The 25,676-nt window shown below is 42.8% G+C and overlaps 2 protein-coding genes across 2 annotated transcripts in view; both read right to left on the minus strand.

The window, feature by feature from the left end:
• lamb1a (laminin, beta 1a) overlaps positions 1–6,531 on the minus strand; it is a 44,300-nt gene extending 37,769 nt beyond the window's left edge. Inside the window, exons 1-4 of the mRNA XM_083763275.1 lie at positions 6,374–6,531; positions 5,630–5,799; positions 3,614–3,752; positions 788–861 (exon numbers count right to left, since the gene is read on the minus strand). Of these exons, the coding sequence (XP_083619401.1) occupies positions 788–861; positions 3,614–3,752; positions 5,630–5,799; positions 6,374–6,401 (411 nt within the window). The 5' untranslated portion in view covers positions 6,402–6,531. The remainder of the gene's footprint in view (positions 1–787; positions 862–3,613; positions 3,753–5,629; positions 5,800–6,373) is intronic.
• A 5,164-nt stretch (positions 6,532–11,695) lies between these two features.
• Positions 11,696–25,676, minus strand: part of lamb4 (laminin, beta 4) — a 51,887-nt gene continuing 37,906 nt past the window's right edge. The window contains exons 23-36 of the mRNA XM_083763274.1: positions 23,625–23,782; positions 22,735–22,962; positions 21,676–21,893; positions 21,044–21,140; positions 19,303–19,672; positions 18,381–18,541; positions 17,552–17,757; positions 16,258–16,461; positions 15,896–16,040; positions 14,357–14,564; positions 13,931–14,066; positions 13,476–13,646; positions 13,183–13,336; positions 11,696–12,554 (exon numbers count right to left, since the gene is read on the minus strand). Coding sequence (XP_083619400.1) covers positions 12,418–12,554; positions 13,183–13,336; positions 13,476–13,646; positions 13,931–14,066; positions 14,357–14,564; positions 15,896–16,040; positions 16,258–16,461; positions 17,552–17,757; positions 18,381–18,541; positions 19,303–19,672; positions 21,044–21,140; positions 21,676–21,893; positions 22,735–22,962; positions 23,625–23,782 — 2,593 coding nt within the window. The 3' untranslated portion in view covers positions 11,696–12,417. The remainder of the gene's footprint in view (positions 12,555–13,182; positions 13,337–13,475; positions 13,647–13,930; positions 14,067–14,356; positions 14,565–15,895; positions 16,041–16,257; positions 16,462–17,551; positions 17,758–18,380; positions 18,542–19,302; positions 19,673–21,043; positions 21,141–21,675; positions 21,894–22,734; positions 22,963–23,624; positions 23,783–25,676) is intronic.

The raw sequence follows: 25,676 nt of genomic DNA on the forward strand, positions 1-25,676 counted from the left end.
TAAAAAGTAATAGTAGGCTACTCATTGCTGTGTAGAGTGTCTGTGCAGTAACAGGAGTTTCCATGTCTCTCCAGCTTTTTATTAAACTGAAAATGCATTTTCAGAAACTGAAAATGAACCTGGGATACCGATTTTATCCAATCAGGATAGAGGATAGACGATCTAGAACAGGTCTGCCGGTACAGTACAGTACAGTATGTCTGACTGTCTTGTCTTTGTGGTTCACAGCAGCACACACTGTACAGTATTGTGTGAATGAATGTTGCACAGCTGTTACACTTCAACGTGAACCTGATGACTTCACCCAGAGTTGAGCCTAGCTGGCGGGATTCTGTCTGTATACGTGACTTTGTACATTAAATAAATCCTCTGGCAGCTAGCCTCTACCTCTTGCTGAGTAAAACGATACGACCCAGACGTACAGAGATCATAGCCTAAGACCCGTCCCCCCCCCCCCCTCCACATTCCACAAACTCACCCACAGCTGTATATGTGTGCGTTGTGATTGTGTGTGTGGGAGTAGAGAGAGAAACACATCAGACAGACAGAGAGTGAGAGAAAGAGAGAGACACAAAGTGCGACGCAGAGAAAGAAAGAGAGTGAGAGAGAATAGACCTCCCAGGGAGAACCGGCTAATCTGAAGTTGGACCCGGCATCCTCTTACCCCCCCCCCCCCCCCCCCCCACCCACCCTGCTGTGGGCCATCCGGCCCCTCACGCCCTCCCCCCCCCCCACCACCAAGGCTGGACTCCAGACTGCTTCAAGTTCCCATTGGTTGCAGCCTTACCTTAAAGGTCATGATAAGGTGGGTGAAATGAAACTCGGCCTCCAGGTCCAACTGAATGGTCACATTCTCCTTGCCTGGAAATGAAAGGGAGGCAGGAAGTAGTAGAGGGTTTAGTGTGTGGGCTTTGTCACAACGGGGACGCGTAACATGTTGTATTCTCATTTTGCTTTGCTCTGTGCAGTTCACTTTCTGTTTGCTGCAACGTGTTGCTGCTGCACACCTTTTACGTTTTAATTAACTCTTTTACTTTGTTACTCTAAATCAGATGCATTGCCTAAAATGACAACTTTAACAATATTCTCTGAGTTAAATTAACACTAAACACTTTAACTGTGCATGCAGGATAAAATGAGGAGAGAGGGCAAACAGAAAGAAACAAGTGAGTGATGAAAGACAAGTATAGAACATATGGGAGAGAGTGAGATGGAGAGAGAGAGACAGATAGAGAGAGAGAGACATTTCAAGAGATAATGTACTCTTAAAAAGTGGGACATGGTCAAACTATAACAGGGAGAGGAAGAGAAGAGGGAGAAACGAAAACATCAACAGCGAGCTGGATTTTCCCCAGGCCAAGAAAAACAAGTGATATAAATCAGTTATCCACTCCTGACCGCTTCACTATCCACTAATGTAAATTAATCTATTGGATAGATAGATGATTGATAAGATTCCTCAGCTTGACTCTTTCTGCTCCTCTGTTCCAGATTGCAATGCATGTCGGCAGGGCTTTTACGCAGCTGTTAAACAAATGAGCCCATCAAATCTCTTCGGGAGTCTCAATGCTCATTTCAAACATCGTTAGTTTCCGCGTCGAAAGAAAGGCTAATTACAACAAAGGAGCTTGCTGTGCGTGTGCAGGGCTTAATGTTCCATGGTGGGATTATATTGGTGCTATATATCCTTGAATGAACTTTTAATTCCCACAGTAGCGAGGAAGACATTCAGTCTGTCAGAGTTATACGTTCCACATGAATTGAATCCATTTCCAGTTGCCTTTTAAGCCCAAACCACACCAAAGGGTCGGGACAAAACGGTTTTAAGTTAAAACCACACCAATGCAACTCCTTGCAACTCAGTGAGTTGCATTGGTGTGGTCTACCTTAAAAAACCTTTCATCCCAAGTCCCAACCAGACCCTTTGGTGTGGTTTACCTTTTTCTTATCTTTTTTTACGTTTCGTCCCAACCCGACCCTTTGGTGTGGTTTGGGCTTTGACCGTACAGAATTGGTGTATCTACTACTAGGTCAGAGTTGGACTGCAATAGTAAACTCTCTGTGAATGAATGAAACATTCCTCGCCTCTATTCCTCATGTCTGTCTGGCAGCTAAACTCCACTGAGAATTAACATCGCTCCCGTTCTTCCTGAGGAATCTCCCCAGCGCTTTCCTACCCCCCCACCCATCCCCCCCAAAATAATAAAGACCTCCCGAATGAATTACTGGAAGGCAAGTCACCCTGGATTCATGTTTTTTGGGTTAGAAAAACTAAACAACTTCAAATGCATGTCTCTCTCTCTCTCTCTCTCTCTCTCTCTCAGTATGGCTCATATATTTGATTACAATGTCTTTATTGGATTCAGTGTATCCGGTTTGATCCAGAAACAGAAAACATAATTTTATACACATAAAAACATACATTAAACATACATTAAAGTAAGTATGTAACATTTATTTCCAAAACCAGCATGAAACTGCGAAATCCACGAGCATTCATACTCTGAGAGACCCAAAAGAGATGTTTCTTTTCTCTCTCCCGGACACCAAACTGCATTAATAACGTTAATAATAGTGTTTTCCAGGGATATTTACAAGCCAAGCTACATCCTGACATCATAAAGGTAATCATTCCCAAAGGGTCAGCCCTATAATTCCAGCGTTCACAGCCAGGTCACGGTGTCTAGCTGGTCAACCATTACTGGGCTTTCCCTTTGATGTTATCTGTCCTCCTATTGGGATCTTTGGTTACGGGAACGCAATCTGTGTCACCAAGAGCTTTTAACCACTTTTAACCATTATTTTAAACTTCAGCTGTTGGAAAATAGCAGATCCACAAGCTCATATAGCGTGGCACTCGGTGCGGCGCTATGAGCATGTAGATCTGCTATTTTGGAAAAATCGTGAAACTGTGGCGCAAATCTTTCAATATATATTATTTTACAGCAATCGTTTTTTAACTCATATATTTGTTTCTAGGGGGGGGGGCTGGAACAACATATTTTCAGATGGGGGGGGGGGGGGTCCATGGCTAAATACAGATCATTCTAGGGGTCCTTAACATGAAAAAGTGTGATAATCAGTACTGACATAGAAAAATAAGGTTTTTCAGAAAACTTTCATGTTCGATTTAGATTAGAAGACCATTTTTGTAGAATCTGGTCCTCGGGTCTTAACCCATTTAGACCGGAGGACGATTCTACAAATGTCTTCTAAATCCTGACAGTTTTCTGATAAACCTCATGTTTCTATGTCAGTGGTTCTCCAACTATTTCATGTCAAGGACCCCCAAAAATATATGTAATTGGCCGCCGACCCCCTTTTGAAAATATGTTGTTCCAGGGACCTCCCAGAAGCAAAGATTTGAGTTACAAACGTTCACTCTGAAATAATATATATTCAAAGATTTGAGGCACATTTTTCAATAGATAAAGCATAACATAATGCTTAAAACACCAAAAGGGGTTCCCGTCCGAAACGCGTTAAATCTAGATTGCGTTTTCTTTGCGTTCCCTTCCCTTCCCGCCACCACCACAACCAGGACGTTTCCTTACCGTTCTCTGACTGCCACCATGTCTTCATTCCCACCACCACAACCAGGACGTTTCCTTACCGTTCTCTGACTGCCACCATGTCTTCAGGCGGTTGGGGCCGTAGATGGTGACCACGTTCTCGATCAGGTGACCGCTGCTCTGGTCCATTCGCTCCCCACGGTTTAGCCGGGAGTCACACGTGAAGCATTTCTTCTCCTCCTGGGTTAGGGTGAACGGGGGGGGGGGGGGCAGAGAGACAGGGAGAGAGGACGGGGAAAGAGAAGGGACTATTGTCAAGAGGAATTCCTCTGATGCCGTGCTGATTTCTTCCAGTGAATGGAAGAGGAGGAGAGGAGATAAGGATTGGACTTTGAGGAGCTCATTCATGCATGGGAGTCTATCTTCTTGACTTTGACACATGTAAATGAATCACATTGTATTCTTCCCCTAGACTAAACACAGAACAACATAGGCCTATATTTAACGTGTGTGTGTGTGTGTGTGTGTGTGTCCAAATATAGGTGATAACGTCGTTATTTATTTAAGGCTAAACACGGGGCTAGTGGGAAAAAACCCTCCTTCAACGTGTTGTTCATTTCAGTGATAACATTAGGATAAATTAAGTTCTAAAAGGAGAGTACTCAGGCCATGCTCATTGCTGCATACTGATTTAATTTGAGGCTCTCTGCAAGGACCAAAGCCTCTCTGTGTCTAACTTTCCTTACAGTGAATTCTTGGGTTTTTTTGTATGAACTTATCTGATAACTAGATAAGTATATTGGGAACTGAATGGAATAAGAAATAATGTGTGTTAACACAACAACATCTGGTTGCAATTTCGTTTAAACCATAAAAGGGAATTAATCAGAAGAACCAACAAACATTGTAGGATAAAAGTCTTTTTGAAGTTCAGCCCTTAAACCTCTGGAGAGGTTTGACTCTGTCTGTACTATGGGCTGTTTAAAACCCATTTTGGGCGAGAACCCCTTTTGGTGTTAACATTATGTTGTGCTTTAGCTATTGAAAAATAGCAGATCTACAAGCTCATAGCGTGCCGAGCTTGTAGGTCTGCTATTTTTGAAAAATGGTGAAAATGTGTTGCAAATCTTTGAATATATATTATTTCAGAGTGAACATTTTTAACTCAAATCTTTGCTTCTGGGGATCCCTGCAACAACATATTTCCAGATGGGGGTCGGTGGCCAATTACATATAATTTTTGGCGTCCTTGACATGAAATGTTTTGAAAACCACTGACATAGAAAAACATGAGGTTTTTCAGAAAACTGTCAGGATTTAGAAGACATTTGTAGAATCGTCTAAAGGTCGGGTCTAAATGGGTTAAACATTTCAGCAGCCTCTTCCATCCATGCGTCTGTCTGGGTGAGAACAATAAACCCACATCTGTAGCAGATGTTTGACAGAACACAAATTAATTTCAAGAAAAGCCTTTTGTTGGTCGCCATCATCAACCTCAACTATTCTTAATAGGGGTGCCTTTCATTTTGCAGGCAGAGGAAACAGTCTAGACAAGTCAGGGAGAGAGGGTCCTGACATTCAAGAACCACCATCCCTCCCTCCACTCTTCTTGCTGCAGTCACACTCCTCCTGGCTACACTAGCCTACACTGACAAAGGCGTTCAAAGAAAAGTTGGAGATTGTTTATTCATAAATTCCACCCCCATGGAGTGGACCATGTGCTGAACTATAAACCTTTCATTAAATGTAATAAAGTGAATGCCAAAATGCCAACAACAACAACAACAAGGGGCAATTTAAGTTAGGGAACTGTGATGAATATTAGACATGGTTGGAATCTTCTGCTTAAATAGGTTAATATGGAGTGGGCTTAATAATTGCTCTTTTCTGGACTGATTTGTGGAGACAATTGTGAAAAACCGTACTAACCTACATGGTCATTATTAAATTGTTAACATTAGCCTTAAACTGGCCAGTCATGTCAGACAAAACACAAAACGCCTATTTTGTATAGGGGAAAAAACAAAAATACATCCCACGTCCACGACAGTTGTAGTCAAGAAAGCAATGGTTTCCCCTTTGAGACTACAGCAGCAGCACTTCCAGCACAGCATTACCTGTAAGTGGCTGACGATACAGAAAGGTTCCGGTTGTTTGACTCCACATGTTGAGGTGCTGTGGAGCTGGTGGGCTCTGCCGATGAGGAGGTCTCCTGTGGCCGGGTAGCAGCTGCCCTTTGTGCACTGACCCGGGTCCTCCTGCGCAAAGACGCACGACCACCCTACCGCTGCGAAAGGGGAGGCATTTCATTTAATTCAGTCATATATAGGTTTCAATACTTTCTCCCAACAAGTTATAACTTATACAGTATAGCCTAGTTTTACTATTCGACATAAATTCAACTGTATAGCTATAGCTTTGAAAAGGTTTTCTGGTCAAACTTTTTCTCGGTCTCCCCAAAATGGCCAAATTAATAAAGTTCAAAGTAAACACAATGCCAAAACGTCTCCCCTCTCATGTGGCACAGTACGTGGGCCCTAACAAGTACCATTCCCATTTCCCACGGCCATGTTAGTTTGATTTAAATCAATGTCACATGAACGCATTCTCCATCCATGACTGCTAACAAGAACAATATGTTGTAATTGCAACATATGTTACAATGTAGACTAGACTACCATAGCAACAGATCAAAGAAAAGCCCCAGCTATTTATTATTATAGAAATAAACACACAATTTGATATATAGTTAAAATGCAATATATAGCCTTCAAATCCTAATTAAACAATTTCAAATAGATGTAACAGTCACATGTGCATTTAAAACGCCGTTAAAATGTAAACCAAAACATTCAACTTACATAGTAGGGCGGCTAGAAGTATCGACATAGTTTGTTGTAATGTGTGTAGCCTCTGTCCTCCGTGCGTCGCTTCTCCAATCTCCTCCGCGCGTTAGTGACCGTTACGTGTAGGCTACTGTAGTGTCTGTTGGGCAGCTGGCGCTCCCACTGTACCAATCCCAAACTCTCCACAGTCCACACTGATGTGAATGAATGTGATTATGCGAGCACAGCTTTTCTGTCTTGTTCTCTCCAGTTGTTAAGCATGCGCACACATTCTTGCGCGCCCGCCTCCCCTCCCCCCAACACGCAGCAAGATCAACCTTATTTCTCTTCTTGGGAAGAAGAAAGTTTCCCCGACAACATTCAGTGAGTCAATCAATCTAATCTATAAAACCTAAAAGGATTGCATCTGATTAATTTAGCCACTCACTCACTATTTGAGGGTGATAAAGATGTAGAGCTGTTAAGTATAGTGCGATCACGCATGCAAGCACACTTTTATGAGATTTAAACGGAATATAGTGGCCACACTTGTGTGTCTGACTGTGTGCTTGTACCAACCCCCCACACACCTCTCCTTTCATGAAACAAAAGAAATTCCACCGTGACCCACCCACCCACCGGGGAGAGACCCCAGCCATGTCCCGCAGGGCTCACAGGTAAGCGGGAGGGAATGCCTGCAAAGCCCTACTAATTTGCAATACTCTCTATTACTCTGGTCAAATGTGGAAAAGGCAGGCTTATTATTTGTAGCATGTTCTTCCACAGTGAATCTCCCCTTCATTCACCTTTTACAAGAGGGAACCACGCAGCCATGCCCTGTTATTGAAGATAATCAATAACAATTGCAGTGCTGTTTTCCTGTGCATGTGTTAGTAATGACAGATCAGCTTCAAAGACAAGACTGAACTTTTACACCTATTAGAAGTTGGAACTGTGATGTGTGTGCAGTGCACTGGGCGTGTGTGTGTGTGTGTGTGTGTGCGTGCGTGCGTGCGTGTGTGCGTGTGTGTGTGTGTGTGTGCGTGTGTGTGTGTGTGTGTGTGTGTGTCTGTGTGTGTGTGTGTGTGCAATGAGGGCGGAGGTCCTAACTTTAATTATCTACAAACCAGAGGGGGGGGGGGGGACTCTGAAGACTTCTTGAACAAAAAAGATCTAAAATGATTCAGATCTGTGCACATGATGCAGCCACATGTGTGCACAATTTAAACCACACCACATACAGCTGACAACTAACTGTCTAACACTTGTATTTATACGAAACAACTCCCAACTATTAAAACAAAAATGTTGAATTATTGTTGTTTACAACAAACCCCACAAGCTTTCATTTTCATGCAAGCTCTAGTCTAGCACGAACCCTTTTCAAATGTTACCATGCATAAAAACTGCAGTAGGTAATCTGACTCCTCCTAATCCAACTGACCAATTGACCCACAATTCAAGCCTAATGATCATCAGAGACATGCAGTGTTTCCCGTAGGTGAGGCTAAAGTCACGTCTGGAGGGCAGGGTGGGAATTTCACCCCCACCTAGGGGGGTGAAGATCGAAGGCACATTCTTGCAGCCTGCACTGCATCATGGCCTTGGCCATGCTGATAATGTGGATTCAATTTACAGTCACAATGTAGGGCATTTATTTAGACGCTCTGAATGCAGAGCGGCATACAGTAAGCAAGAACAACAACACTCTTGGGCATTGTGACGTTACTGTAGAAATGGAAATCTTTAACTACCGCTATAATTTGTCCTTTACCAGTGGCTGTCTCATGCAGCCATCATGATGATAACTCTGCATGCAAGGCTTTCAAACTTCTTTGAAAACCAATGGGCAATATCTATGTCAAAACGAATGGTGTATTCATAGGCTAACTAAAATATTCGATCTACAAGTTCACCACAAGTCGCGTTGCGCTATTGTGAGTTTGTTTAGCTATAGTATTTTTGCTAATTTTTGGAATGTGTGATAAAATAAATAGCCTTATATATGACATTTTTCACCTACAAATGACATTCCCAAAATCGAGATGTCAGGTTTAAAGTATAGCCTCGGAGACCCATGGCAATTTTCTCTGGTTCAAAGTTGCTATATAGATATTTTTTGGGTACAGAATTTGAAATGAGTCAACAAAAAGTACTGATGTAGTAAACTAATAACACATTTTTGTATAGTGGGGAATTGGGAATTGTGCATGACATCATCATACGCATAAGTTATGTAGGAACGCCTACTGAGTGGCAAAAAAATACTAAGAAAGGTCCTATATCTGATTGCATTAAACTGTGTTAAACGACATTAAACTCACTCTGCCGCTCAATTTGCCACTCACTTTATGCCTTCGATGCGCAATAATAATGTGGTTGTCACAAAATGCCCAATAAGGCACACCGTGGACTTGTCCAACCACTGCACTAGAACCATAGGTCTATGCTAGGGATGCATAAATGGTAAATGGTAAATGGTGCATTTATATAGCGCCTTTATCCAAGGCGCTTTACATAGATTGTGCATTACATTCACCCATTCATACACCGATGGCAGCGCAAACCATCCAAGGCACCAACTAGCACATCGGGAGCAATTAGGGGTTCAGTGTCTTGCTCAAGGACACTTCGACAGTAACTCTGGGGGAGCCCGGGTTCGAACTGGCAACCTTACGGTTACCATCCAGGCACTCTACCCCTGAGCCACCGCCGCCCCTGTCGGGGGGATGCATCTCTTCACATGCATGTTTAGCATCAGCGTTGTTTTGGACAGCAACTTTTGACTGAATCAACACCGTTTAGCATGGGGGGGGGGGGGGGGGTCCACATTTGAATGTTTGAATGTGTGAATGTTAATGACTCTGTTTAGCTCCGTGGGCCACCGAGGCACTGACGCATACAAGGACATTCAGGCTGGAGATTAATGAGTCTCCACTCTCTGTCTGTGGCCAAAACATGGCCCGCTGAAACGCTTCAACTTGATCAGCCTATGTGTCTGTGGCCAATACATACATGGTCCACTAAAACACTTCAACTTGATCAACCTATCTGTCTGTGGCCAATACATACATGGTCCGCTATAACGGTTCAATTTGATCCGAAAAATATGGATCCAAGGACATCCCTGGATGTCACACATTCCAAAAATTAATAGCAAAAATACTAGCTAAACAAACTCACAACAGTACATCGCGACTTGTGGTGAACTAGATCGAATATTTTAGTTAGCCTATGAATACACCATTCGTTTTGACCTAGATATTGCCCATTGGTTTTCAAATTATAGTGGTTGATCCAGAATGGACGATTCATTATAACGGAAACAACGGTAGTTAAGTATGGTGATTTCCATTACTACAGTAACGCCCAAGAGTGTTATTCTTGCTTACTGTATCATGCCGCTCTGTATTCAGAGCGTCTAAATAAATGGCCTACATTGTGATTGTAAATTGAATCCACATTATCAGCATGGCCAAGGCCATGATGCAGGCTGCAAGAATGTGCCTTCTTCATACTGGGGGGGGGGGGGGGTGGGGGTGAAATTCCCACCCAGCCCTCCAGACGTGACTTTAGCCTCACCTACGGGAAACAAAGTAATCTGTAATCCAGGGATGTCCTGATATAGTGTGACTCACAAGCTGGAGCCCATCTTCATTTGAGGACCGGATGTACACGAACACCATCTTGTTTGTTGCCTTACTTACCCCCTTATCCATAACTTTAGTAGCCAAATTTTACTATTTTGAAAAACATTTTGAAATTGTTCAACTAGCCAATCATTAATCAAACATTGACACATAGATACATAGCTATTTGAAATATTTAAAATAAAGTTTTGAAAATCACACCCGTGTGAAGTAAGTAAGTGGTGCAACTCCGTGTGGGGGTCCCCAGAACTTCGCCCAGGCTGCCGGCCCGGCCGCCCCGCGTCCGAAACGGTAGATAAATTACAGAGTTACCGTGTGTATTGATGATTTGAGGTGTAACAGTACAGTACTGTACTGTACTGTACTGTACTGTACGGTACTGTACTGTACTGTACTGTACTGTACTGTACTGTACTGTACTGTACTGTACTGTACTGTACTGTACTGTACTGTACTGTACTGTACTGTACTGTACTGTTACACCTCAAATCATCATATATATAGCCTACAGTTAATATGTATGCACAACAGTGACACTTGGTTTTGAAAACCGTGCTCGGACACAGACAGCCAGCCAGCCAGGGACAGACCCAGCCAGGCAGCCAGAGATACACAAAAAGCTCCTTAATGAAGTGGTTGCACCACAAATAAACAATGGCAAAAAGGTTTAAGGGGATGTGGCAAGATGGCCCTTAGTGAGTATAAATACCGATATGGAAATTGTTCCATATCAAAACAAAAGTGTCCCAGCTTGTGGCTGTGGTGTGTTTTGTTCCCACCCTAAATGGAAAGTCCATTAGGCAGCGTGTGTTTCCACAGCTAGTGAACCGGAACACAATGGAACATGCAGTGGAATTAGACATGCTGCTTTCCTCAGGCTAACGGGGTTAGCAAAGGTTGGATTTAGGATGGAACGGGTGCACCTTAAACCTAACCTCCCACAGGGCAGCACACCTAAACCTAACCTTAACCCATGTCTAACCAATGACTAGTCTAAACCTAACCTCCCACGGGGCAGCACACCTAAACCTAACCTTAACCCATGTCTAACCATTAACCAATGACTAGTCTAAACCTAACCTCCCACAGGGCAGCACACCTAAACCTAACCTTAACCCATGTCTAACCAATGACTAGTCTAAACCTAACCTCCCACGGGGCAGCACACCTAAACCTAACCTTAACCCATGTCTAACCAATGACTAGTCTAAACTAAGTGATGGAAGATTTCAAATTTCAAAAGTTATTTGTAAAAAACACACATTTACAGAATTTATGATAGATGGAAGCCTTTAGGTAGTTTGTGAGTTACATCAAAGTGAGAATTCGCAATCACAGACAGTACACTTCACACCCAGGAGTGATATGAACGGAAAAAAGAACAAATGGATGCTGACATTCCAAGCCCGTCAGGGAACCCATTCCAAGACTAATTAATCTTATTACGTCCACTTCTATGATTACTTTAGTAGCTGAGGTTACCCAGGCTAGTGGAGCGCCACACCTACCGTCACGACTCGCTGCACCAAAGCCGTGCTACTCATTGGCTGAGTTGGCGGTGCCCGGGATCGAACCCATGGCGAGAGCTCTACCGATTACTTTAGTGCGCGCTATGAGCTTGTAGATCTGCTATTTTTCAATAGCTAAAGTATAACATAATGCTTAGTTAAAGGGGCGGGGGGAAAAAGAAAGAAAAAAAGACACAGCCTAATGTCAAAATAATACAATTTTATATTAAATATTGCATACTTTAGAACATTAGAGGTATTATAGCTGAAGCCTGAAATAAAGCTTATAAATGTTATAAGGTAACATTTCTGTAGCCTGTTAAAACATTTATAGTTTGGCATGAAAGGTGGCTGGAACACTGAGGGAAGTGTATGGTCAACGCATGCCCCCTTGTGGTAACACTGAAAGATTACAGTCTGGATTATAGCACAATCAAAGGATATTGAAGATAAATATACTGTTATTTATATAATAATGTTATTATTTATAACCCTGTCCAATATCAAATAAGAATAGAATGTGTTTCTGGAAGCTAAAACTATCCAGCATGCCAAACGGGGGGAAAGAAATTCACAAAACTTCTAACATTCTACGTTGGTTCAATGTTATTATGCCTCCTTTACAATAAAAACAAGTTATCTCTGTGATGGTTTTGCAATATTGAATACATCAAAAGCTTATCTTTGGTATATTATGGCATAATTTAACGTGCTTTCATTATAATTACTCATTTCCTGAATTCCCCATATTTGTTCCAGGCACAAAATGCTGACTGGAATACTATCACAATCAATACTGTGAATAATATAAAACATATTTTCTAATATGTGTCAGCTTTTGTCATGATTTCGTCTGACAAACATACCATTAGAATCTGCAGCAAGTTCAAGAGCTCCATGTGTGTGTAGAGAGATTCTAACTCTACACGCATTGAGAGTAGCCTTCTGCCCGCCTGGCGATCTCGTTCCGCAGCGCTTCCACCTCCGCCAGCATCTCCTCAATTTGATTCACAAAGGCTTCTTTCTTCTTGAGTGCCTCTTGGATCTTTTTCTCCAAATCTGGGTAGACAGAGGGGGACTATAAGTAGACTATAAGTAGTACTCCATAAAATAGCTATAGACTGTGACACCACGCTAGACAGGAACGCCCACAAACGTCACATCCGGTTTTAGCCCGGGGTAAGAATGTTCTATGGCTGCCAATGCAACTTGGTCCAATCCTTAATCACATACAGACAAACATCTATGGCGATAATATCTAACTTGCGGAGGTAGCGTGCCTTGTCCACGGGCAACAGATCTTTCAACGTATATGGCATTGCAAATACGTTTGATAATCGCTACTCTGCGCAATATTGTTTTAGAAATGCCGCAAATTGCATTGCAGTGAACGAGATCAAATCACAACTCAAGTCACAGCTTGACGCTCTGAATACGCGCCATGGTGTCAGTGTATTCTACTAACTGACTTTCTCTGTTACTTTGGAAGACCTTTGAAAGTTTTTTGAAAATGTTTGCCTGTAATGACAGTGGGATGCCAGGTTGAAAACGGTTAAGTCTGTCTGTAGATTTTTATAAACATCTAATTAATGAAAAGTATTAACAAGAGCGTGTGACTAATTAGAGAGTCTAACTAGAGAGTCTAATTAGAGAGCAAACAACAAATCAAAGCTTTTGAGAGGTCTACCTTCAATTCTTTTAAGTTTATCCTCCACTTGTGTCTTTAATTTCTCTGCCTCCATCGTTATGTTCTTAAGGCGTTCGTGGGCGTCGTCCTGAAGGGTCTGATTGCCATTTTTCTCCTTCAAAATGTCAAGCAGGTTCGTCACATTGGCAAGATCCTGTTGGAAAGAGGTATCAGACACAAACTTACTTCAGAGTATAAAAGAGGCTTGAAAATAATCATTAATTATCATTATAGAGAGACAAAAAGGTGTATTTGTGTATCAAAGTAAGAATGAGAGTGTGTGCGTTGCTTACGGCCTGGATGTCTGTAGTGTTAGCTAACGCTGCGTCTGCGACCTCTTTGGCCTGGTTGGCCTGCTCTCCATTCATCTCCGTCTTGTTCTTCAGAGCTTCGATCTCATCCAGCAGAGTCTGAGGTCGGCTGCTGTTCAGCTTGTTATCGATGTCGTCCAGCTTCTCCTTGACCTATGATGGGACAGAATGAATCATGGAATCAACCCCAAACCACCCCCGCGAGACATGGCCAAAGCATCTCCGGGGGTCCCCAGCCAAAAACGTTGAAAACGTGTGTGTGTGTTAGGCTGCGCTACAGTGACACTTGGTTGTGCAAACAAACCAAACGCAATTTTAATGCCAGACACAGCCAGCCAGCCAGGAACAGACACACATAGATTTCCAATAGGAGTGGTTGCACCACTCAAAAATTAGACAACAAGATGCAAATAGACACAAATAAACTGTGCACTTACTTCATTGAGTTGCTCCTTCGCCTTGTCAATGTTGTTTTCGGCATCCTCCAGATCATCGTTAGCGTCGCTCTGGATTCGCTCCGCGTCGTAGATCATTTTCCTGATCTCGGTCACATCGATGTCTTTGGTCCTGTTCCTAAAAAAGGAAGATCAGTAATCTAATCGGCATGTAATATTAGCATTCTTTGTGGACGTGCTCATGACGAAACAGCAGTTTAAATGAACACAAACTTAATCACACAAAATAACACCGGAGTGACATTTTAGTACAGTGGTTCTCAACCAGGGGTCTGGGGACCACCAGTGGTTCTAGGTGGTCCCTAGCTAAATGGTGGAAGAGTTGGTATCCAAATAGACCCTTATTAACATGAAAAGGGTTGAAAACCACTGCTTTAGTAGACACTAGTGTCAACAAAACATTCTTACTTGAGATCCAGTGCTTCGTTCTTCAGGTCCTTGGCGACCTCGGCCTGTTCCTGCAGCATCTTCTGGTCCACCTTGAAGTCGGTGGCGTTAGACAGCAGGTCTCTGATCTTGTCGATCATTGAACGGATCTCGTCCGGCGAGCTCGGCAGCTGGATGGCCAGCACGGCCCTGGCCATCATCTCAACGTCCTCCGGTGGAACCATCTCATCTGGTTTAAAAAACAAACAAGATGCTAGTAAAGTGACTGGGTAAACCGACTGTGAAATTCTCTTGTGTGAATTCTGACAATAGCATGCTATTACACGTTAACCCATTCTGACCTGAGATCAGATTCTAAAAATGTCTTCTACATCCTGACAGTTTTCTGAAAAAGCTAATGTTTCTATGTCAGTCGTTCTTCGATTTTTCAAAAATAGCAGATCTACAAGCTCGTAGAGCTTTGAGCTTGTAGATCTGCTATTTTTCAATAGCTAACGCATAACATGATGCTAACACCAAAAGGGGTTCCCGCCCAAAATGGTTTGTGAGTTGCACGAGTCTTCAAAACAATTTCATATTTCTTCAAGACACTGCAATGCATATGAGTGAGTGTGATGCAATGATGAGATGAGACACTTTCATTAGTCAATCAAACCCAACCATATGTACTTAGTTGATGGAGAGAGAGAGAGATTGTCTGAGTTATTACTTTTGCTTAAAGGTAGTGTAAGTGAGTTTCTTTGGTTAAAATAAGTGTTAAAAAGCTCTATATTGGCCCAGGCCGTAGCGTAACGGTCTGGGCACCGGACTGGTGATCCAGTCGCAGTGTGCCGCGGGTTTGACTCCCGGACCCGACACGGCCTTTACTGCATGTCATCCCCCCATCTCTCTCCCGTTTCCTGTCAGCCTACTGTCTGTCCCTTCAAAAATCAATAAAAGGCGTAAGCCGCAAAAAATATCTTAAAAAAAATAAAAAAATAAAGCTCTATATTGTGATAGTACTCATTGCTATAGAGTGTTTGTTCAGTAACAGGAGTCTCCATGTCTCTCCAGCTTTTTATTAAAGATGAATAGAGAACGCAGTCAGGTTACAGATTAAACAAGTGGATTTGTAAGTGATGACACAGAGGAAATGAGCAGACAATTGCAACTGGAACGCTATAACAATTAAGCTGATAAATGGCTACTCTCTCCTGATTGGCTGAAAATGTGTCTGTTTAGTAAAAAGCTGGAGAGACAGTTACTTAACCCATTCTGACCGGGCACCCATTTTGGTGTCAGCATCATGTTATGCTTTAGCTATTGAAAAATAGCAGATCTACAAGCTCATATCGCGCGATACGAGCTTGTAGGTCTGCTATTTTTTGAAAAATCGAAGACATTTTTAGAATCTGATCTCAGGTCAGAATGGGTTAAACACTATAGCAATGATTACTATCAGAATATAATGATCACTTACCCTACCATTAAGTGTCCATAAAATGTTAAATCACGAGGAGAAAGTGCACGACCACATAACCAGCATCGTGATGATTGGAATGTGTCTGATTAGATACGAACCCATCAGGTAGTCCTTGACCCGTTTTATCAGCGCCTTGGTTTCATTCTTCTCTTTCTCAAACTTGTCCTTGTTGTCATTAATCTTGTCTTGAAGTTTGTCCGCGAGGTCCTTTGTGTCCAGAGCCATTTGTTTGGCATCGCTAATCTGAAAGGCAAGCAAGTGGAGAGCTGGCAAGAAAAATCGACTTGCAGTTGGCTCACTAGATGTGTGTCTGCGTGTGCGTGTGTGTGTGTGTGTGTGTGTGTGTGTGTGTGTGTGTGTGTGTGTGTGTGTGTGTGTGTGTGTGTGTGTGTGTGTGTGTGTGTGTGTGTGTGAGTGACTGTTTGGGTGTGTTGTCGATAGAATCTAGGAAAACACCTGCCTTGTTCTTGGAGTCCTTCAGTTTGTTCAGGAGATCGCTAATCCCGTCCTCCACCTTCTTGGCGTTCCCTGTAGCGTTGAGGCTCGTAGAGAGGATTCCGTCACAGGCGGGCCCGCCGCATATTCTGTTTCCCCAGAAGGTTCGACACAGGGCGCCCCCACATTTCGACTTGGAACATTCCTGGTGGCCTGGTGCCCCGCAGATCTAGATGTGAAGAATTGAAAAGTGTTCTCAACAACAGTGCAGTGAAATAAATCCGTCCCTCTTCATTTCAGGACCATGGTTGTGCGATGCATGAGAATGTGAGTGGTGTTGCAGGATGCTGCGATATCAGTGTAAATATGCACAGCGAGTCCTCTCAGTGAGATGTATTTTTCAAAGTGGGTATATATATATATATACATTTATAAATATATATACATTTATATATAAATGTATAAATAAAATGCTTGTAGATTATTTATTTTAGGTATTTACCTCCCCCCCCTTTTTTTTAAAGCCATTTCGCAATATGGGGGCCACAGCACAGCCCTAGGTTATGGCTGTTTGGGGGTACTTGGCATGGAAAAGTCTTTAAAAAAAGACTCAAATAAAACTCATAAAGAGAGAGACAGTGCTAGACATGTAATTCAATTACAGTCAATTAGGTAATCCTGCTATAAATGAGAGAAATGTCTGTCTGACTAGACTGGCCTGGATTCCATATTTGGGCATGAATGACTCTGAACTCCATATATGAGCATAAAAAGGACACAAGACAAACCGATGGGTACAACGGGTACTTTGACAACGCGCACATGACGGAAAATGTTTGTCGACGAAACTGACGAAAACTAAATGGAAACTAAATGAAAACTAAGCTATGATGACTAAAACTAAACTATATTGACAATTTCGTCAACAAATAAAAACTAGACTACAATGTTAGGAAGGGACTAGTGGACAGGAGATCCATAAGTCATTTTACACTTGGTTGCATGCTGAAAATAGCAGATCTACAAGCTCACGACGCGCTGTGAGCTTGTAGACCGGCTATTTTCAGCAAGTGTAAAATATGTCAGATACGACGGCATCAAGGCCAGCCAAATACATTTTAGTTGACTAAATCAACTGTAGGGTTTACTGTGCACTAAAATCTTATGATATTTAGTCGCCAAAAACTACTAACACTAAAACATTATTTCCAGGTGACTAAAATGTGACTAAAACTAAATTAAAACTATTCAAGAGACAATGACTAAACTAAAATCAAAACTGTCTGTGAAAAAAATCAACACTGCTGCTCAACACTCACCTTTTCATTGAGATCCTTCACACTCAGGCCTAGGATCTTCTTCTCTTCCAGCTGACTGGCGTTCCCAGTTCTCCCGCAGGTGGCAAGCTTCCGCTTCACCTCCTGACGCATGTCCATGGAATCCTCCAGGGCCTTGTTCGCATTCTTCACTTTCTTCTCGTCGTCCATGAAGTCTTTATGGAGCTTCTTTATCTCGTCCATTAGGTCTATGAAGGAAGCATACGTACTGTATTTTAGATCAGAACTCAACAGCAGTCATTGGGATTTGAGGCAGTAGTAGGTTGTACTTGTGGGATAATTTCAGTTAGGGCATGTTGTCTGTCTCCAAACATATTTCCCTTAACAAAAGGCAATATAAGAGGTGGTATTCCCAGGGGGGCAGTGAAGCCAATAGTGTCTGAAGCCAGTAGGAAATCCTGACTTCCTGAAAGTTCATATAATGGCCTGTTGTGGCGCTGTCATTGGGCCCAAAAAAACCCATATCTCCATAGAGGCCCAGTGTATTTGGGCCCAATTTCACCTAGACTGTATTAACTTAATAAACATGGTCACGAATACTTTCTGCTTCCAGTCACTAGTTTAAAGTCTCATTTCTCATGTCATAATATATATATATTTTTAAATTATGAAGAAAATACCATAAAGTCGAGTATGTTCTGAGGGGCGTGGCATGGGGAGAACGCTTTGTCCATATTTCTTTACAGTCTATGCCCTATGGGTATTCCACAGTGCAGGAAATCAAGGAGTTCCCGACTACACATACAATAAGTAATGTTAGATGTCAAATGTCCAGACAACGACAAGTCACTTCCAGCATAGTTTGACATACCTTCCATTTCGGCTTCATTAAAGTCTGGTTCATCAAAGGGCATGTCTCTCAGTTTATCCAACAGCTTCTTGAACTCCTGGCGAACGTTGTCAATGTCGTTGTCCAGGAGCGGCGAGGGGTCAATCATGATTAGATTGGGATCAATGCTGTCTTTGAGCCTCCTGGGTGGGTATAGAACAGTTCAACATTCAGAGACATGCATCGAAGTGAAGATTTGAAATTATTTCAAAAGAGCATTCGCACCGGTGAATGAGAATGACCTCTACTGTCATGTGTACATCACATCTCACTATTTAATTTAGTTTAATGATAATAATAATAATCCTATTATAAATGTGCAAATGCTCTGTCGTGCGACTGGTTGTCTGCAGTTCCCATATCTTGACTACCCACCTCCAATGAATGACCTCTGGTGAATGACGGAGGTTACTCCGTGGTGGGAATTAAATATCGCTTGGTGTTGGCATTGCCTTGGGGGGGGGGGGTAAAAATGTACTATTCTGTCCATATCGCAACTCAAACAAGGCTGAGGCTGTACCGAACTTCGCAACGCTCGTCATGGCAACTCACCTGCTTTAGCACGCTCGTTGGTCTCTCTCTCACAACGCGAGGCATTGTGAGCCTGTAGATCGGCTATTTTCTTTTTCTTATATTTTTTGACAATTTGGCCAATGTTTTTTAGCATAGATTGTTGATTACTTTTGATACAGTACACTGATACTTTTCTTTGAGGGTCTTACAAGTCCTTAAATGATCACTTCACTGTCATCTGGGGGACCCCCTCCAAATCATTCAGCCCCCCCCCCCCCCCCCCCCCCCCCTGGGGGTCCCGACCCACAGGTTGAGAACCCCTGCTTTACAGATACAACACAAATCTGAAGATGGAAGGAAATGGCAAAGATACGTTTTATATGAAACGTACCCGAGTTTCAGACACAACTTCTCCACGATGTCTATCTTGGGGAGGGACTTCCCCGTCAGGTTGACCATCCAGTCCAGCTTGTTGTGCATCTCCTCCATGCGCCGCCAGCGCTTCCTGTAGGCGGGCTCCACGTCGTCGCCGTAGCGAGGGATCAGCGTCTGCATCTTCTGGGCGGCGCGCTGGACGTCCGAGACGTTCCCCGACCAGAGGGCGGAGCAGGCGTGGCAGGGCACGCAGGCCGGGAACTCCGAGTCGTAGCCCGGGGCGCACTCGTCGCAGAAGATGCCCGTCACGCCGTCGCGGCAGAGACACTCGCCGGTCTCGGGGTCGCACGAGGGACGCTCGGTTCCTTCCAGGTTGCAGTCGCAAGCTGGGAGTATGATGGAGAGATAATAGTTACTACTAGGTATAGTGTTTGATTTTGCACGGCAAATTTTGATTTGGTTTTAGTCATAGTCATTTGAATACATTTTCATTTAGTTTCAGTCACATTTTAGTTAACTTAAAGGTATATTCAGTGATTTCACTTAATTCAAATATCACTTATTTTTTTGTTTTGTTGTGATAATCCTCCCTACTATAGAGTGTGCTGGCCATATAAGGAGTTCCTCCCTGTCCCCAGTTAACCCCTGGGGGTCAAAAAACCTTAGGTTTCGTTTTTGACTCTCTATCCTGATTGGACGAAAGGCTGGGTCCCACAGCCAAAAACGAAACCTAAGGTTTTTTGAGTGAAATCACTGAATATACCTTTAAATGTTTTAGTGTTAGTCTAGTCTAGTCTATATCTATAGTCAACTAGATCATTGATTTTAGTCAACTGAATATACAATTGATTTAGTTGACTAAAATGTATTTTGGCAGGCCTTTATGGTATCTTAATGACTGATTTTAGACTTGGTCGCATGCTGAAAATAGGCGATCTACAAGATGTAGATCTGCTATTTTCAGCATGCAAACAAGCATAAAATCGTTTAGTTCTCTCTTCTCCACTAGATCCTCCTTAACATTTTAGTTTAGTTTTTATTTGTTGACGAAATTGACAATATATTTGGTCATAGTTTTAGTCAACGATGTCTACACACGCATGTCAGTGGACAAAACCTGGCCTACTGCAAATCTGTTCTGTGTGTGCGCATTTCATGCGGTGGGCATTAATACAAATTCAATATTTGCTGACTACCGGTAATTTGAAAAATATTAAAAAATTCAGGTCCTTTTCGCAAGTGAAAGCCACATAGTCGGTGCGTTGGAATGCCACTCTGTCCCTCATGGACACACATGTACTGGTGTGCATTCCAGAGACACGAGAATTAGAAATGAGAATACAGTTACTTTCAGCAATTAGACTGAAAGTCCGGTGACACAGCACAGATTGAACTGAATTGGTGTTTTAATAGGGACTCCCCTTTTATATTTACACATGTACGTCTATGACATGTATGTTTATTTATTTATTATGCACTCATACTGTATCAGTCATATTATGCACTTTATGCTCTCCTATCTCTATCTTTTTTTTTTTTTTTTTTTTTAATTTTTATCCCACAATTTTGTAACCCAGTTTTTCTTTTCACCCAGTGCCAATTATCTAATGTATTCCTGGGCACTACACTTCCTCTCCTATCTCTATCTTTTAACTGCAATCATTAGCCTTGCACAACTAAGAATTTCACCCACCTTACTTACTTGTAATGCGATGTGACAATAAAGATTGATTCTGATTTTAATAGTCATCACTTACATATACACTGCAGGTCAGGATTCCCAAAGTGATTTTCACCACATTCGTCACACTGTTTTCCTCCAAACTCAGCACGGCACGGACAGTCTCCAGTCTCCTAAAGACATCAGTTTGACAATTTTCCGGTATGACAATTGTTCTTCAATTCAATACAGGCTGCAGTGTGGCTGGCCTTTCTTTATACGTATGTTTCTGTAGCCTTAGCTGAAGCCCTAAGACAGCAAATAGTAAAATAACCAATTTACAAGCCCAGAACCTGTCACATTAGTGATTCGTTGTGAGCTTGTAGATCTGCCTTTTGTTTGCAGAAATGGTTATATGCAAAATGTTTGCTCATGACACTCCCAAAATATGGATGTCCTGGCCCGAGGCGGCCTAGCGTTCTGGGCAGCTATAGGCTGCTAATCCAGCCTGACAGCGTGTCGCAGGTTCGACTCCTGATCCTGACGACCTTTGCTGCGTGTCACTCCCCATCTCTCTCTCCCCATTCCCTGTCACCATACTGTACACTATGCAATAAAGGCCCCAAACAATCGTAAAAAAAAAAAAGAAAAAAATCACACCCGTGTGAAGTGACGGGCACTCTTATCATTTTTTTTACATCTTTTTTGATGGCAAACAAACAAACAAACCTTGTCACATATGTTGCTGAGAGAGTTGGTAGGGTCACAGTTGCAGGGCTGACAGCCGGACGCCCCGGCGATGTTCCAGTATCCGTCGTCACACTCGTCACAGAGCACGCCCACGGCCCCAAACCTGCAGGGGCACTGTCCCGTCTGGGGGTCACAGAAACATGGGCTCCGCAAGGGGCACTGGGTGACCTCCGTACCGCGGCGGTCACAGGAGCACTCTGGTAAACACACACACACACACACACACACACACACACACACACACACACACACACACACACACCGGCCACGTAAGTCCCCTAACCTCATATCAGTCTTAACCGGCCACGTAAGTCCCCTAACCTCATGTCAGTCTTAACCGGCCACGTAAGTCCCCTAACCTCATGTCAGTCTTAACCGGCCACGTAAGTCCCCTAACCTCATGTCAGTCTTAACCGGCCACGTAAGTCCCCTAACCTCATATCAGTCTTAACCGGCCACGTAAGTCCACTAACCTCATATCTTGATAAATGTTTTTATGTGATGTATTCTCATGCTTTTTTGTTCTTGCTTAATGTAAATCGCTCTGGATTAAGAGCGTCTGCTAAATGCCTAAATTGCTAATTGTATATCAGTCTTAACCGGCCACGTAACTCCCCTAACCTCATATCAATCTTAACCGGCCACATAATTCCCCTAACCTCATATCAGTCTTAACCGGCCACGTAAGTCCGCTAACCTCATATCAGTCTTAACCGGCCACGTAAGTATCCTAACCTCATATCAGTCTTAACCGGCCACGTAAGTCCCCTAACCTCATATCAATCTTAACCGGCCACGTAAGTCCGCTAACCTCATATCAGTCTTAACCGGCCACGTAAGTCCCCTAACCTCATATCAGTCTTAACCGGCCACGTAATTCAGATTCACAATGTTTTCGCTTCGGCGGCAGTACTAATTTCACTTCCGCGTTTCCTAATCGGCTCGATTGCATTCGAGCATAGAGATAAGTATAACCTACTGGTGATTATTATCGGTTGATAAAATTCGAAGCGAAGCATCACCATCCATAATCCATACCTTTGCAGTCTTGAGCCAGAGCGTCCCCATAATAGCCAGTCATGCAGTCCTGGCAGCGAGGCCCAGTGGTGTTGTGGAGGCAGCGGAGACACTCGCCGCTCACGCCGTCACACGCGCCGTGCTCGCTGGGATCTATGTTGTTGTTGCACGGGCACTCCTCACAGCCGGCGCCGCCCGGTACCGTCAGGTTGCCATAGAAACCAGTCACGCATTTGTCACAGTGGGAGTCTGAGAGAGAGAGAGAGGCGGAGAGGAGAAACCATCAGTGCTTCTGAAACGTTCTTTTAAGCATTATGTTATGCTCATTTTCGGGGGTTTATGATAACATTAACATTAACTTACGTCATGTTGTTGTAACTGATTTGTAGTCATCAGGAATAAACCGGAATAAGAACTAAATAATAATATCTCAAACTTATATAGCGCTTTTCTGAGTACCCAAAGACGCTTTACAACTAATAAGAAGTACCGGTATACCCCACATTCCCGTGATCAAGGGCATCGTAATTTTAGGGCCTGCCCAATAAAGGCATTAATGTGGCGTATGAATCCGACACGTTTCTTCAAGTACTTCTTGGAATAGTTTGTTTGTTATTATCCATATTTTATCAACTGGCGAGACTAAAAACAAAGCGACGCCGAAAAAGCCAGAAACCACAAACGGGAATAAGAGATATTTTGTTTTTGTTTTTTTAGATTTTACCATCCGGTCTATAACAGCGATTTAGAAACACAGACCAGGCTTTCCTCCGAGGTGAAAAGCCATGGTGACGCGAGGTTAGGTGATTCCAGGTTCTTACCAGTGTGTCTGGTTGACGCAAGGTTAGGTGATTCCAGGTTCTTACCAGTGTGTCTGGTTGACGCAAGGTTAGGTGAATCCAGGTTCTTACCAGTGTGTCCAGGCAGGCAGTTACAGCTCAGACCGGCTGATCCTGGGTTCTTGGCGCAAGAGCTGGCGAAGAACAGCCCGCTGTCTTTGGTGTCTGGACACAGGCAAGGCTCACAGGCCTCCCTGGAGACCGGGTCACCATAGTAGTTCTCCTCACACCTGCATGGAGGCAAGGTGTTTGCAATATGCTTCATACTGACACATATATGATACAAGGACAGTGTGTACAGTGTGACATTGTGCCAGTGTCGATTTTGACACCAGATTTTGGTCATGGTCTCTTGAATGGTTTTCATTTAGTTTAAATCACATCTTATAGTCACCTGGAATGTTTTAGTGTTAGTCTAGTTTTAGTCGACAAAATCTACAGTTGATTTAATCAACTAAAATGTATTTTGGCGGGCCTTGATGCTGTCGTAATGATTTTACATGTGCTGAAAATAGCCGATCTACAAGCTCACATCGCGTCGTGAACCAAGTGTAAAATGACTTATACTGGACCTCTTATCCACTAGTCCCTTCCTAACATTTTAGTGTACCGTAGTTTTTATTTGTTGACGAAATTGTCAGTATATTTAGTCTTAGTTTTAGTCACCATAGCTTAGTTTTCATTTAGTTTCCATTTAGTTTAAGTAAAAAAAAGGTAGTACACCTTTCATCATAATAGTGCAGTGGTTTCATCATAATAGTGCAGTGGTTTCCAAAGCTTTTCTGGACCAGAGCCCACTTTGAAAGTCTCAATGTGGTCCACCCATCTGTCCACTCACCATGCCAGCCCAACTAGTGCATTCTCACAGTACTCCCAGACAGTAGCGTCACGCAGTGTTGTTTTCGTCGACTAAAACTATGACGAAATTGTCTCGTAGACTACCTTTTTTCACTGACGAAAACTAAATGGAAACTAAGCTGTGGTGACTAAAACGAAGACTAAATATACTGTCGATGTTGTCAACAAATAAAAACTAGACTAAAATGTTAGGAAGGGACTAGTGGAGTAAAAGACACAAGTAATTTAACACTTGGTTGCGTGCTGAAAATAGCAGATCTACAACCTTGTAGATCGGCTATTTTCAGCAAGTGTAAAATCAGCCATTAGACGGGCATCAAGGCCTGCCAAATGCAGTAAGGCATCAATTATACTATAATAATGCTACCCATACATTAGTTCACCCTGCAGCAACAGAACACATTACTGATACCAAGTTACAGCAATGACACTACTGCATGGGGTCTAGTCTATCTACTTTGTTATAGCAAATGCTCCACAACAACACAGTGAACAGTGAAACATTCCTTTAAATCCTGACATGCCTTCATGAATCACTCATCATGTACTTAATTATCTGTTTTGAATCTCAGGTATGTTTCCATTGCATAGTTGTCTCATCAACCTAGAGTACACACCTTAATGAACTGACACCAACTATTTAAGCTACGTTGACAAACAAAACTGGTTTAGCCTGTAGAACTTCCTGTCTCCTCATGTCCCCAAGTAACACTGTCCTCTGAAAGGCCATCTGCAATAATTCACCATTCACCTTTGCAGCTAAGGGTCCCTTTCTCGGACTGCAACTGTACTTACTGTATAAGACCCAATTATTGAAATCCCAAACATGGAATATACTTGGACCATGCATTATGCCACATATAATGCCTTGAACCCTTGAACCTTGATATATCAAATCCTGTGTTGAGGATCTCACAAGAATAGCATGCACTTTATGAACAAAATAACACCCAAACCAGACAATTAATTAAAAGGTTTCATAATTACAGTCTGCTTGAGGTGTAATGCCGCTTTAAACAAAATAGCAGACAGTGGCACTGGTACATATTATCTGAACTCATCTTCTCCTCCTACAGTGCATGTCAACCACATTACCACATACCAATCGTTGCATAGAAGCAGCATGGTTTTGTTATGCGTACACACCCTTGGTACTGTGCCAAGATAACTCACAAATCAAGATAAACGCACGCACACGCATGCAGTCAAGTTGTCTACCGATGTTAACCATCTCAAACCCTCACCCTAACCTAACCTCCCACGGGA

The sequence above is a fragment of the Protomyctophum parallelum genome (genome assembly GCF_964188405.1).
Source record: "Protomyctophum parallelum genome assembly, chromosome: 4".
NCBI lineage: Eukaryota > Metazoa > Chordata > Actinopteri > Myctophiformes > Myctophidae > Protomyctophum > Protomyctophum parallelum.